Below are 14,715 nucleotides of genomic sequence, written 5' to 3' on the forward strand. Positions count from 1 at the left end.
TGTGCCATGAATTGCATTGCATTGTGTGCATTACGTTTAGATTCCCACTACAAATAGAAACTCAGTTAGGATGGAGTTAGGGTAATGAACCGGAAAAGATGTTTGTTTTGCACGAACTCTATGTAAAGAAAAAATCTGCTTAATACAAACCACTTTACATATTTATTGGTTAAAATAACCTATTGCAATGGCCACAAACTACAGAAATTCTGCACAGTGGTACTTGCAGAGCATTCACACAGCACTTTAATAGCAAGCAAAAAATAAAATAAGCTTTTTCGTGTTACACTTGTAGTGAGTGTGTGACCTGCTGTGCTTTGCCTCTGGTAGTGAGTGTGTGACCTGCTGTGCTTTGCCTCTGGTTAACTGATTTTTCAGACTCCAAAAATTCAGACTTATGCAATGTTTCAGACTTTGTTGAAGAACCGTCATATGCCTCATAGGAGCATGTACATATTCACAACCAATAGTTCGCATTCTGTGGAGTCCAGAAGGTAAATTTTTTAATTATTAAAATCGAGGCTACCAAGACCCTGTAGGGCCAAAAGCAATTTTTCGATCCAAGATTGGCGCTAGGAAACATCACTGCCATAAGCAGCCGAGACTTAGCCGCCGTCACTGCTGTGGAAGACATAATCCTGGATTCAAACGGATTTAATCAGACGGACTGGCTGGGTGATGCCTGTACCTCATTGTTGCCTCTTGAGTTAATGGCACGCTCTTGGTTCCGGTCGAGATGATTTACAATGATGTGCGATTTTAGGCGCACAATCACGTTGATCACTGAACAGCAGTTGTGTTCGCTCTTCTGAGACAGTGCCAGTACCCCTAGTATGGGGGGGGGTCAGGTCGGAGGCACTCGCTTTTTACCTGCTAGTTCTCTCTATCAGTCTTAGCGAATGGTACTGGGGAGGCGGCTGACTGTGCGAGGGGCATGCGTTGTGTGTTACGGCGCGCTAACGTGGAATTGGTCCGCAACACTGTCTGCGGCCATCTCACACATTTTGTTTATCAGTGACTTTCATTATTGGTGATTGGTGTGGTGCAGATGAGCGTAGTGCGAACATGATGAAAGCATGGCGCTGTACTCAAATAGAAGCTAATACAGTGAAAGCTCGTTAAATCGAACCTCGATAATTCGAATTTTCGGACAATTCGAACTACACTACTTCGTCTGGCCAAGCTTCATAGAGATCTGTGTATAAAAAAGCCCGTTAATTCGAAAGCAAGTCGATTCCTCTGCGGATAATTTGAACTACGCGCCGCCGTGTCTGGGCGGCCTGGCACTCAACACGTGGCCAAAAAAGAAAAAAAGCACCTCCGCATAGTTAGAGGTTGCACACGTCTTAAACGGGGACAAAAGATGGAACCAGATAAAACCGTGGAAGCGGCCAACATGGGCTATCAACGCGGACCAATCAGGGCACGACCACGTCTGACTTCCGCCCGCGTCTAAAACATGGCTGCGCCTGCCGAAGCGGCCTCTCGCTTCACCACGAACTCGTCGTTGCCGCTACACTGTGCCTCATGTTCACGGCAAACAAAAGTCGCATGAAGCTTTCGCTTTGTCTGAAGATGCCCGCAGCACAAAGTTTTAGCGATGAAACGTGCTAGATTTTCAGAATGCTTCTAGAATTTCAAGGTTGCTAGGCTTAGCCACTATGCGTCGGTTGACGTCAAGAGGCACGGGAGGTTCAAACAGGTTAACTATTTCGGTTCAGAAAGGGGCCACGAAGAATAATTCACAAAGAACGGTACATATACCTACATATACCGTAATGCAAATGGTTCTTGTCAGTTTTCTCGAGGCCATTCGATAATTCGAACATCGAATAAATCGAACTTTTTTCCTGGTCCCGTAAACTTCGAATTAATGAGCTTTTACTGTATCATAAGTCTAACATGGGAAATAGGAAAATTTGTGTTCTTTGAGCCAGTTTTGCTCAGCAAAGCGATTTACTTGAACTTGACTGATTTTTCGGACTGTTCGATTAGTCGGACCAATTTTTCAGGTCCCATAGACTCCTATAAGCTTGTTTTCTATTTGTCAACATAGCTTTCTGAAACTTGGCATGCAAGTGTACCGTAAAATGCTGATTTCAAATATGGATTTAGATTTTGAGTATCTCACCCGGAAGGTAATATATATGGCAAAATAACATCCCAATTGAGCCGTTTGCTAGCCTCTATGATAGTAAAGTCTTCCAGAAATCGGCTGGAACCTCGGTAGATAATTTTTTAAAATTACTAGAATACTACTTGCAGGCAACTTTTATGTCATGACAACCAGTTTTTCCTGCAGTGTAAAGGCATATGTATTGGCTCATGTGTAGCTCCCATTTTATGTGACATATTTTTATCTTCAGTTGACTGCCTTCTTGCACAGTCTTATCAAGGGGGCCCAGTTTTTAAAGTGTTTAGATATGTTGATGACTTTTTAATCTTTTTTAGGTCAGGGAACTTTACATCCCTTGATCATATTGTTTCACTTGTTTTAACTACTTTTAATCAACTTTAGAAAGGTTTAGTTTTTACCCATGAACTACCTGAAAGTCGGGCGTTGCGATTTTTAGACCTCAAGCTTATGTTCTGCCGAGACCATATTTTAGATGTACTCCCCCCAAGCCAACAAAGAGCTGCTCAGCTGTGACTCGGCTCATTCCAAGGTGGTAAAACGAGCTATTGCGTCGCTTTGCCTGGAATCTGCCCTTCAAAAATCTTGCCCACGTAAAATGCAACAGAGTTGGAATGATCAGGTTTCACGACTTTCACTATCGCTGAAACCCTCCTGCAGAAGCATAAAGGCATCCAGGAAAGATCTGAACCCCCTTCTTCAAAGCCGGTGGTGGTCCCTTATGTACACCAACTCTCCCACTACCTGAAAAAAGTGGTTGGCAGGCACCACGTGCCCTTGGTGTTCTCAGCACCCAACAAGCTGTCTAAGCTATGCCCTCGCATCACTGGTTGTGCCGGCAGGGGCTGCAACAAAAAACATGGGTTCACCTACGCTAAATATGCAACAGGTATGGTGTACAGCATTCCCGTCTCATGTGGGGCTTCATACGTTGGCCAAACTGGCCGCTGTATTAATGACTGGCTACGGGAGCATGCCAGAAACATAGAAAATAATGGTACTAGTGCTAATCTCGTGCGGCACCTTGCTTCGTGCACGTGTAGGGCAAGATTGGAGAAGACCACGATTCTTGGCAAGAGCGGTAATGATAACACTAGGCTCGTTTTAGAGGCTTATTATATCAGAAAGCTGTCCGAACGTTGTGTCAGTGACACGTTTGTACACGTATATTCATCTGAATGTGCTTTTTTAGATTCGTTTTTTGATTAACTTGTGCGCTTGACTGATGTGCGGTCTTTGTGCCTTCTCTACACGCATGCTCGACATTCTGTTCTTATATATCCCCTGTACTACAGCATGAATAAACAGTTGGTAGTAGCGCTCGTGAACGTGTTTTTGTGTCCCCTACTCTGTCCCTCGTCCATTTTTTGCGCTTCCTAGTAAACAACGTAAAATCGTAAACAACTGGCGTTTCAATGACTGGCAAGATACCTCTCATTATATGCAAGCCACCGCAGAGTATGTATCTGCGGATATGATGCCAATTTTGGCTCTAGTCGCTAGGCCTAATGATGAAGGCAAACGCCGATGGTGTGCTCTCGGTTCTTATCGTTTCGCCATTCTCGCATTTTCGTACTGGACCCACCGTACTGTGGGTGCAGCGCAGTTCCCGCAGCGGCGTGTGCGCTCTCCTATCTAGACTTTGTCCCAACCCGTGCCTTCATCGGCGACATGCCGAGGGCAGCACAGCCAGGCCGAACTCGTGAAAGCGGTCGCCGCTCATCGTCTGCGCACGTGTCGCAAGGCGAAATTTAGTAATAAAACTGGCACCTTCCTCTGGCATATTGGCAATGAGTTCGTGATTTTTTCGGTAAAGTTTGTTTTTCCGGACTGTCTGATTTTTCGGTCATTTTTCGCGGTCCCTGGAGGGTCTGAAAAATCAGTCATTGACTGTACTTCCCAAAAAAAATCAAAATGGCATTCCTAATACACTGGAACTGTAGGGGATTATTTAATAACTTAAGCGATATAAAAGACATCTTAGCCACATTCGCACCCGTGGCCTTATGTATTCAAGAAACAAACTTAGGTCCCAAAAACATAGATGTATTCAAGGAACAGAGTATTTCGACGCGACCGAGAGAACACAAGCCGGCTCTCGGGCAGTGTTGCTATCGTAGTGAAAAATGATGTCCTGGCTCGTGAGCTTAAACTAGAGACTAAATTTGAACCTGTTGCAGCTACTCTGCCTACACACAAAACACTAACATTGTGTTGTATTTACCTTGACCCCCATCTCATAGTAACAATACATGAATTAGATCTTTTTACAGCAGCTACCAGAGCCCTATCTGGTAGTTAGCGATTTTAACGCATATTCCTCGTTCTGCGGGAATGAAAAAATGGACGCCCAAGGACAAATTATAGAAGATTTTATTCTGAGCAATAATATTTGTCTGCTGAACTCTGGTAAAACCACTTACTGCTCTCCAGCCTCAAGGAAAATGAGCTGTTTAGATCTGTCTTTTAGTTTGCAGACTGTTTTTAACGATTTTAAATGGGATGTCATAGACAACCCATATGGCAGTGATCACCTCCCCATAATAATCAGTCTAACACCTGCACCTGAAATAACCCCCACAAAACTGCGACGCTGGAAGCTCCCTTTAGCTGACTGGGAACTTTTTAGATCAGAAGCCAGTTTAGAAAAAATGGTAGAAAATATTTACATTGATGAAATAAATGAAAAGTGTAAAATCAGATATAAATGGGAGTCTCAATGGAACACGGAAAGAAATAATAAGTTACACTTAGCATGACTTCCATTCTTCTATGATGGGTTTTACTCACACCAAAAATGTTTCATCGAAGTTATTTTATGCCATCCCTGTATTGGACACACACACCTAACACGTAACTTTCTAGTGACAAAACAAGACAGACCTTTATGTGAGAAATCTGGAGATGAGCTCACAGTAGATCACATCCTATTCTCGTGCACACAACTCGAACGGCTGAGGGAAAAATACTTTACTGTATTTTACAATGAATGCATTCCCTTCCACACCAATTTAATTTTAGGAGATAATCCACTTGTAAGAACTTATCTGTATTTAGTTTTCTGAAAGATGTAGCGATCTTAAACAAAATATAATACCACAGAACTATTAATTCTAAAAACTCTTACCCTGTGCTTTGATGCATTTTGTGATACACCTCATCCATTTTCTCAGGCCTGAGAAGAAGGCTGAGGTCTGCATTCAGTTTATTTGGCTTCTCGGAGTCCTTCTCCAGACAAGGACTTTCGCTGAGGACACTCAGTTCTTGAAATAAATTATACCATGTGTTTGGCGCATGATAGCCTGAGTTGCTTATGTGCCATAAAACTCAATACAATACAATGTCATTTCAGAGTTTCCACACAGTCCCACAGTTTCAACATGTGGCATTAGTGTACAGAGAATTGCTTTGAAAGCACTGGCATTTTCATTCAGGATTTGATAGCTTTGCTTGTAGAGGTACATTTATACTTCGATGTAGCACGCATGTGCCTGTGAATCACAGCAACCAAAGTGGGACACTGTACGCTTCAGTGTGCTGCTTAACAATTTACGTGTTTGGCAAATTTTGGTGCACCCTGACTACTCCAGTGCCGACATAGAGCATCTCTCAGTTTTGCGCTGGCCGCACCAAACCTCTCCATCTAAAATGCACCCCTTTCGTCACCAGCTCATGCAAACGCCCGATTTTTTTTTACTTTTTTCCCCAATGTTTTGTTTCGCACCCAGCTGCAAACTTTGAAAGGTGCAGGGTCAATTGAAACCAAGGTATTCTTTGAGAGAAATATGAGATGAAGCAGTGACCTTTGTTGTGCAGTGGTGGGGAGGCGGCCCTGGACCACATCCTGGCGGGCTTGTGCTCCCCGCTGCGGCTGCGCCTCGAACAGTTGGCTGTGGGCGAGAGCAGCCCGCTAGTGTTGTGCCGCCTGCGGTCAGTGGTGCGCTTTTACGCTGCCACACTGGGTGCAGGGACGGCACTGGCCACCTGCCTTGACGAGGTCGCGGCCCTGGCGCACAAGATGTTCCTCAACAGCCTCACGTGCCATTGCACGCGCCTGCTGGACAAGGTACGACGGCTGCCTTACTTTGCCCAGCTTTGTCTTGCGGATGGATGCACATGCAGTAACATGAGCAGGAAGCAAACAACTCCCATGTGCTGTTTACTGGTGCCACTTGGATATGGGGCTGGTTGGTTTTTGAATGGCACAGTAAGGTGATACTGCCTAGTCTTTACAAAGGACAAAAACCTGGAGCAGTGCACAAGTGCAGGGAAGCCTTTTTGTCTTGCCGAATCTCCAGTGCAAGACTGTATTATGTTTAGCCATCAAGTTTTTGTGCTCGATCGAAAACACACTCCATAGAAAGAATTCAGTACAGACACTTAAGACTGCTTACGTGCTGGAACGCAAAAGTGTTACTGTTCCTCATTAATTCGGACTTTCAGATAAATCATGCATTTTTTTTACCGGTGCCTTGAAGTTCGAATTAATGACGTTTTATTGTATTGTGTTGAGGCCTGATCATACTGGTGGCAAACTTCACACATCGGTAGTGTCATCTTGCAGCTCTGTGGTGCTAGTCACATGACACTACACATGCTGTCATGCTCCGTCACCTTCCTAGAGCACGAGGGTTCTGAAGACTGTAGCTGGTGCAGCAGGTGTTTCACACATTAGTGAGACACCCGGTGAGGCTGGAGCAGAGCTGGGCATGATACTTGAAAAAAGTTAAACCCCCATAAACCAAACCATGATGGTGATGAGTTTTTATGGCGCAAGGGCACCTGTGGCCAAAGTGCGTCATGGCACAAGGTAGTTTTCATTGCATAAGGTGAGGTCAAAGACCCATTTCCCAAGCATTTCACCCTAAAGAAGCCGAGCACCAGGCAGGGGAAAGAAAGCTTGTACCCATTGTATCACCGGTGGGTACCCGGCGGCCTTGGGGATCGAACCCCGCAGCTCCCGCATGCAAGGCGGATGCTCAAACCACTAAGCCACCACTGCAGTACCTGAAATAATTTCTAGCTCAAATGCACGCATAGAGCCCTACTTCTTTTTTAAGTACGCATAATAACGTCATGGCTAGTAGGTTCAACGTAAAAGCACAATATGTTGGTAGACCTTATCATGGTCGCTTTAAAGTACTACAGTCGAACACGGATATATCGAACCCACATATATCGAATTATTGCCTGTATCGAACTCGTAAATTATCCCCTTGAAAATTCTGTGTAAAAGTATAGAAATTCGTACGTTTATATCGAACGATATTTTTACCCACCATTGGATATATAGAACGCCGCGCGATCTCGGCACTCGCTGCACCCGCGAGCTCCGCGCCTCCCCCGAAAGGCTCGGAAAATGTGAGAGCGAGGGGGAGGGAGGCTCGTACTGTACTCCCGCTGCGCACGCTCTCCGACTTGCAGAACAGCTTTTTTTTCTCTCTCCCAATGTCTCTCATCCTTCCCCTGCGTAACCATAGTGATCGGCTCGGAAAAGTTAGCCAGGAACGAAGGCGCTGGCGGCCTCCTCCTTTTGCCTTTTTTTTTCTTGTTGCTTTTTCACGAGTTTTGCTCAGCCAACCACAGCTCGTGCCTTTCGTAGACGCTGTCGCCCTCGGAGGTCGCTGTCGCCATCGCGAGCACTTTGTTGGCGGAGGCTGCGCACGTGAATTCTTGTTTTTTGTGCACGTTCTTGTGTTTTGTGCGCGTTCTTGTGTTTCGTGTTCATTATTGTTTTGCGTGCGTCTCACGACACGTGTGACTGGATCGTGGTGAGCTGACGCGGAAGCAATGGCCACAGCAAGCACAAGCAGCGTCAAGAAGCGCAAGAACCTGGACTTTGCGACAAAGCTAAAAGCCATTCAGCCTGTTGAGGCGGGCGAGAAAAGTGCGACGGTGGCAGACGACTTCGGGATTCCTCGGAGCACTCTAAGCACTTTGTTAAAAAACAAGGCGGACATAAAGTCTAAAGCGGCGGAGCAACGAACATCGGGAGCTTGTCGTGTGCGCGCTCCTGCCCACGAGAAAGTTGAAAATGCTCTCTATGCGTGGTTTTTAGAGGTGCGGGCTAAGAACATTCCGGTGGATGGCCCAATGCTAATGGCTAAAGCCAAATGGTTTGCCGCTGCACTCGGTGATGACAACTTCGCCGACAACACAGGGTGGCTGCAGAGGTTTAAGAACCGCCATAAGATAGTTGGCAAAACCATTTCTGGGGAAAGCGGAGCCATCATCAGCCAGGATATCCAGCAGTGGATTTCGAAGGAATGGCCGGAAATTTGCGCGAAGTTTTCACCCGCGCAAATCTTCAACGGTGATGAGACCGGGTTGTTTTGGCAGATGCTGCCCAGCAAGACGCTCGATGTCCGGGGCAGCACGTGTCACGGGGGCAAGATGAGCAAAGTCCGCGTGAGCGTTCTGCTCGCTGCTAACATGGATGGCTCTCAAAAGCTCCAGCCCTTTGTGATCGGCAAAGCAAGGGCACCGCGCTGCTTCAAAAACTGTAAGCAGCTCCCCGTTCGCTACGCCTTCAATAAGAAGGCGTGGATGACGTGTCAGCTGTTTACAGAATGGCTGCAAGCGTGGGACGCCGAACTGGGCAAGTCGGGGCGTCACGCTTGCCTTCTCGTCGATAATTGCTCGGCCCATCACACCACCTGCGAGCTCGAAAACATCGCGCTCAAGTTTCTGCCGGCGAACACGACAGCGAAGTTGCAGCCGCTCGACCAGGGCATCATTAAGTCGTTCAAAGTCGGCTACAGGAGGCGACTCATTGATAGGCTTTTGGTGAACGTCCGCATGGGCGCCGAGCTTAAGGTTGACCTGCTGGGGGCCATTCAAATGATGACGGGCGCCTGGAGAGACGTGAAGCAGGATACCGTGGCAACTGCTTCCGGAAGGCAGGCCTCGTGACAGCCAAACTTCCCGAAACCTGCGAAGACGGCGACGGCGACAACGAGCGCATGGACGACGCGTTTCGCGAGTTGTCGTCCCTTTTCCCGGCTGCCACTCCAGCCGAAGTGTCTGCTGACGATTTTGTGAAAGTTGACAGCAATGTTCAGGCTGTTGCGAGCCTCGCCGACGAGGACATTGTAGCTGCAGTCGCAGGGACCCAGGCCGACAGCTCGAGTGGTGACGAAGATTGTCCGGACGAGGGGGCGGCTACACGCTCCTACTTCGCCGCTGAAGTGGCGGCCGCGTTCAGCTTGATTCGCCGTTGTTGCGGCGACATGGAAGGAACCGGGCTTTCGCACCTGAACAGCCTCGATAAGATCGAGGTTGGCGTCTTTAATTTAATTTGCAAGGCGAAGAAGCAGACCAACATAAGCGATTTTTTTTCACGCAAATAAAGCATTACGTTGCGTCGTGTGTGCGGAAATAGTTGTCATTCTTGAATGCTCCGATCGGTAGGTCATCGTCCGCCACATGTAAACTCTCTGGGCCTGTATTTTTTTATATCGAATTAATTCGCGACCCCCTTCGAGTTCGATATATCCGTGTTCGACTGTATAGGCACCTAATTTTATTGAGTATTTTCTTCTTTCAGATGATGCGTTAGAGATTAAAGTACATAGATAGCCACATGGTATTCGCATACGACCACTAAATAATTTATAATTGAATTTCTTCTCTCGTACTGTTTCGGTCTCGTCAACCGAGCGATGGCTGTGACATGTAGTTGGTGTTTAGGTCATGTGATATATTATAAAAACTGTAATGTAATAACTGATACGTAGCTTTAGTTTACTACAACACTAACCAGCCTCTTTCAAGACCTAGAATGGCAAAAAACGACCTATCAACATTTATACCGCAAATTTTTCATTCCTCACGTGACCTTAAACATCAACTACACGTCACAGCCATCGTTCAGCACTTAGACGAAGACGAATACCATTTGGTGCTCTATGCTTTCCAATATCTAACAAATCGTCCAGGTCCCACAGGGGGGGCGTCTGTAGCTTGCAGGCGTTGGTGAGTGGCAACACCACGGGTTCCCGAGCGTCCGCAGGGACATCCCCGCAAGGGGATGATGGTGGACAGTGCATCACCACGGACCTGAGCACCCACGCCTAGCTGTGCGTGGTATCGCCGTGTCCGGGGAAAAGGGGCTCCTGGTGGTTGAGCCGATGCCGAGCGTTTGGACCTTTAGGGCCTCTCGGCGGAGGCAACACACCACTTTGGCCCCAGCTTCCTATAGACGGCTCCTCCGGCCTGACCCGACCGGCGGAAATCGGCAGTCGCCTTTTCTTGCCCTCCCCTCTGTCTTTCACTTTCCTATCATCTTTCTTAGAACTTTCCTGTCTCCTCCTCCCCTCTCGGTTTTTTCACTTTTCATAGGTGGCGAGGGTTAACCTTGTGTGGCCAACCACCCTGAGTTGCGTCATATTTGGTTGTAGCAGTGGTGTACAGCTGGCGTGGGCAGGGCTTGTTTTCAAGTTCCTGTCCCGTCCCCTTGTTGGGCTCTATGGTGGGTGGCTGGCACCATGGCCGAAGAACGCATTTTTTTATGGCTACCTCCTTTCTCTCAAATGATCTTCCTCTGAAATGAGGGCGGACCGATGTGACCTCACAATTTTTCGACAAAAAGAGACCAACTTTCCCAAAGTACCATATTGTGCACAGTGAACGAAAAGAAAAGCCAGCTAGACTAATATCCCCATTCATAGTTTCAAAAGTTCTCACAGATTCATTGGGTCCGAAGTACAAAGTGACGAAACTGGCTAGTGGAGACCTCCTGCTAGAACTTGTTGACATCATCCAAATCTCGAAACTGGCAGACATCGAAACTTTTGGTGACATCCCTGTGTCTGTAACACCCCATAGATCGCTAAATCGCATAAATCAAGAGAAAGAAATGGGCTTGGGCAGGGCATGTAATGCGAAGGCAAGATAACCGCTGGTCTTTAAGGGTAACGGAGTGGATTCCAAGAGAAAGTAAGCATAGCAGGGGGCGGCAGAAGGTTAGGTGGGCGGATGAGATTAAGAAGTTTGCAGGCAAAGGGTGGATGCAGCTGGCAAAGGACAGGGTTAATTGGAGAGGCATGGGAGAGGCCTTTGCCCTGCAGTGGGTGTAGTAAGGCTGATGATGGTGGTGATGATGATAGATCGCTAAACACTGTATGTGGTGTCATCTCCAACAACGACATTTTGCACCTGACAGACAAGGAAATGCTGGAAGGACTGTCCGAACAAAATGTAACCAATGTATATAGAATAAAAATACGCAAAGAAAACAAGGGAAATTCCAACGAAACACCTGGTACTGACCTTTGCTTCCTGCACCCTGCCCGAATCAATCCAGGTAGGGTACGCAAAAATCTCCGTCCGACCATATATCCCTAACCCTAGATGCTGCTCAAATGCCAAAGGTTTGGCCACGGCTCCCAAAGCTGTCGTGGCCGTGATACATGTGCCAAATGTGCATAAATCCGAAGACTGCGATGCTGCACCACGCTGCGCAAACTGCGAAGGCGATCACGCCACTTATTCCAGATCGTGTCCTGCATGGAAAAAAAGAAAAGGAAATTATTACCATCAAGACCAAAGGGAATGTTACATTTAAAGAGGCAAGACAGCATTACGCAATGACTCGGAGCACATTTTCTTTCACCACACATACAGACTTCGCCGATGTGGTGCGTGGGCGCGGCACACTACAGCGGCCTTCGGCACCTGCCCAGCTCACACTAAGTGAGGTTGAGGCAGGGCCATCCGCACACTTGGCAGATGCAGCGAGAGCTGCTATGCCACCCCCACAAACGGGCCCGTCGGCCTCCAAGTCAGCAGCCCGCAAGGCTTCCCCCATTCGGGAGAAGTCCACCACCCCCCTGCCCATGGGTTCTCCGCGGAACTCCAGCGCCTCCACTGAGGCGATGGATACAACTCAGAGCTCGCCTCGGCCGCAACAGCGGTGGGGCTTCCTTGACCGGAAAAAGAAAAAAAATCACGAGAACAGGCCCTCAACAAGGAGGGACCTGAGGTTCAGAATACATCCCCTTAAAAATTTATAATGGCGTTTCTTATCCATTGGAACTGCCATGGAATTTTAAATAACTATGGTGACGCAACAGATCTCTTACATTCTCTGTCTCCTGTGGCACTGTGCCTTCAGGTGACCAATTTGGGACCCTTACACAAAAATATTTTTAAAAAGTATGTCTTTTGCCATGACCGCGAGCAGGCGAATAGGCTCTCTGGAGGTGTTGCTGTTGTAGTTCAGAGCGGTGCTGCAACGCATGAAATCAAGCTCCAGATGAATTTTGAAGCCGTTGCAGTCACTGTCATTAGGTTTAAAACAATTGCCATATGCACAGTATATCTTCAACCACACCTCACAGTAACACTCCATAACCTAGAAGCACTTTTTAATCAGTTACCGGAGCCATATCTGGTAGTCGGAGATTTTAATGTGCACTCCCCATTTTGGGGGAGCGAACAGACGGACACCAGAGGCCGGGTTTTAAAAGATTTTATTCTGTGCAACAACGTCTGCTTGCTCAATACTAAAAAGAGGCATGCAGATTGATCCCACCCTGCACTTGATTGAAAGTGTTCTACAAGTAAAACAAGAGCATAGATTCCTAGACATAACTTTTGACAGAAAGCTCACATTCTTACCCCACATAAACAGCCTCAAAAAGAAAGCTTCTCGATCTCTTAACATACTGAAGGTACTCTCACGGAAACACTGGGGGTCCGACAGGTTATGCCTTCTACAGATCTACCGCTCCGTAGAACGGTCTACTTTGGACTATGGATGCATTGTGTATGGGTCTGCAAGACCATCCTACCTCAAAAAACTGGATCCCGTACATAACCTGGGTCTTCGTATATCAACTGGTGCATACAGAACATCCCCCGTAAACAGTCTATATGTAGAAACAAATGAACCATCTCTTGCAAACAGAAGAGCATTGTTTACCTGTGCATATGTACTAAAAATAAGATCCTTACCAAAACACCTTTGTTACCCCATAGTTACCAAGTGCACATCTAGAAGACTGTTCAATAATAAACCACAATCGATCAAACCTTTGTTACTACGCTTTGAAGATGCATGTCATGAACTCGGAATACTAGATGCTCTACCAAAAATTGCCCCGAGGCACGATCCATTGCCACCATGGTACTGTCTTCCCGCTGTTTGCGACTTCGCGCTAACACAGTTTCGTAAAAAAGAAACACCACATGAACATCTACTACAAGAATACTTGGCTTTGAAAGAGAAATATTCAAGCTACATGGAGTTTTACACAGATGGCTCTAGAACAGCGATGCATGTTGGAAGTGCCGTAGTACAGGGGAAATGAGAAAAAATAGTAAGATTGCCAAGTTATGCATCAATCTTTACTGCCGAATGTTATGCAGTGTGTATGGCTGTGTTCAAAATAGTCCATGAGAACATCGAAAACAGTATAATATACACAGATTCCCTTAGCCTACTCACAGCGCTGCAGTCAAGAAATGCAGTTGAACCTTTAGTAGGCCACATCATACACAGCACAGAAAAAGTCACAAGACAAGGACATATTATAAGGTTCTGCTGGTTCCCGAGCCACGTCGGCATAGAGGGTAATGAGAGAGCAGACTCAGCAGCAGTGCGAGCTCAAAATGGTGAAATCAAAAATGTGAACATACCTTTTAAAGACTGCATGAAGTTGATACATGATAAATGAAAGAAAAAATTGCAGAAAGAGTGGGATAATGAACTCAGCAATAAACTACACTTCATCAAAACCTACCTTGGGGGAATGGAAGTCTTGCAGACACCAGGAATGTTTCACTGAAGTAATCTTATGACACCTTCTCATACGACACACACATTTGACACACAACTACTTACTTACAAAAGAAGCCAAACCTGTTTGTGAAAGATCCGGAGAAGAGCTCTCACTAAACCATATCTTATTTACATGTTCAAACCTAGAAAAGCTAAGAAAGAAGTGTTTTAGTCAATTTTATAATCAATGCATTCCATTTCACCCAGCGCTACTCTTGAGTGATAATGCAACTACAGACACTTTTGATGTTTTTAATTTTTTACGAGAGGCTGGCTGTTTTAATAAACTGTAAATGCCTCACTTAGATAAACCGCAGCCACTTTCCCACTCCTGAGAAGAAGGCTGAGGTGCCTATTTCATTGGTTGGGGGCCTCGACATCCTTGCCCTGCAAAGGATGGCCGCTGAGGTTACCTGACCTTCTTTAAAGCTTCTACCATTAGCCATTTTAAAACTTCTTCTGCCCTTTGCCTTCACTAGATGATATGAAATAACATTTTAAGTCCTTTACACCACCGTTTTGTTTTCTTTTTTCTGGCCACCGCGGTGGCTGAGTGGTTAAGGCGCTCGGCTGCTGGCCCGAAAGACACGGGTTCGATTCCGGCCGCGGCGGTTGAATTTCGATAGAGGCAAAATTCTAGAGGCCTGTGTGCTGTGCGATGTCAGTGCACGTTAAAGAACCCCAGGTGGTCGAAATTTCCGGAGCCCTTCACTACGGCGTCTCTCATAGCCTGAGTCTCTTTGGGACGTTAAGCCCCCATAAACCATAAACAAACCATTTTCTTTTTTCTATAAAATCC

At 46.5% G+C, this 14,715-nt stretch overlaps 1 protein-coding gene across 1 annotated transcript in view; it reads left to right on the forward strand.

The window, feature by feature from the left end:
• Window positions 1-14,715, forward strand: part of Cog6 (conserved oligomeric Golgi complex subunit 6) — a 58,740-nt gene that overhangs the window by 27,995 nt on the left and 16,030 nt on the right. Inside the window, exon 4 of the mRNA XM_077650921.1 lies at window positions 5,951-6,200. Coding sequence (XP_077507047.1) covers window positions 5,951-6,200 — 250 coding nt within the window. The remainder of the gene's footprint in view (window positions 1-5,950; window positions 6,201-14,715) is intronic.

This window comes from Amblyomma americanum, chromosome 1 (assembly GCF_052857255.1).
Source record: "Amblyomma americanum isolate KBUSLIRL-KWMA chromosome 1, ASM5285725v1, whole genome shotgun sequence".
NCBI classification, from domain to species: Eukaryota; Metazoa; Arthropoda; class Arachnida; order Ixodida; family Ixodidae; genus Amblyomma; species Amblyomma americanum.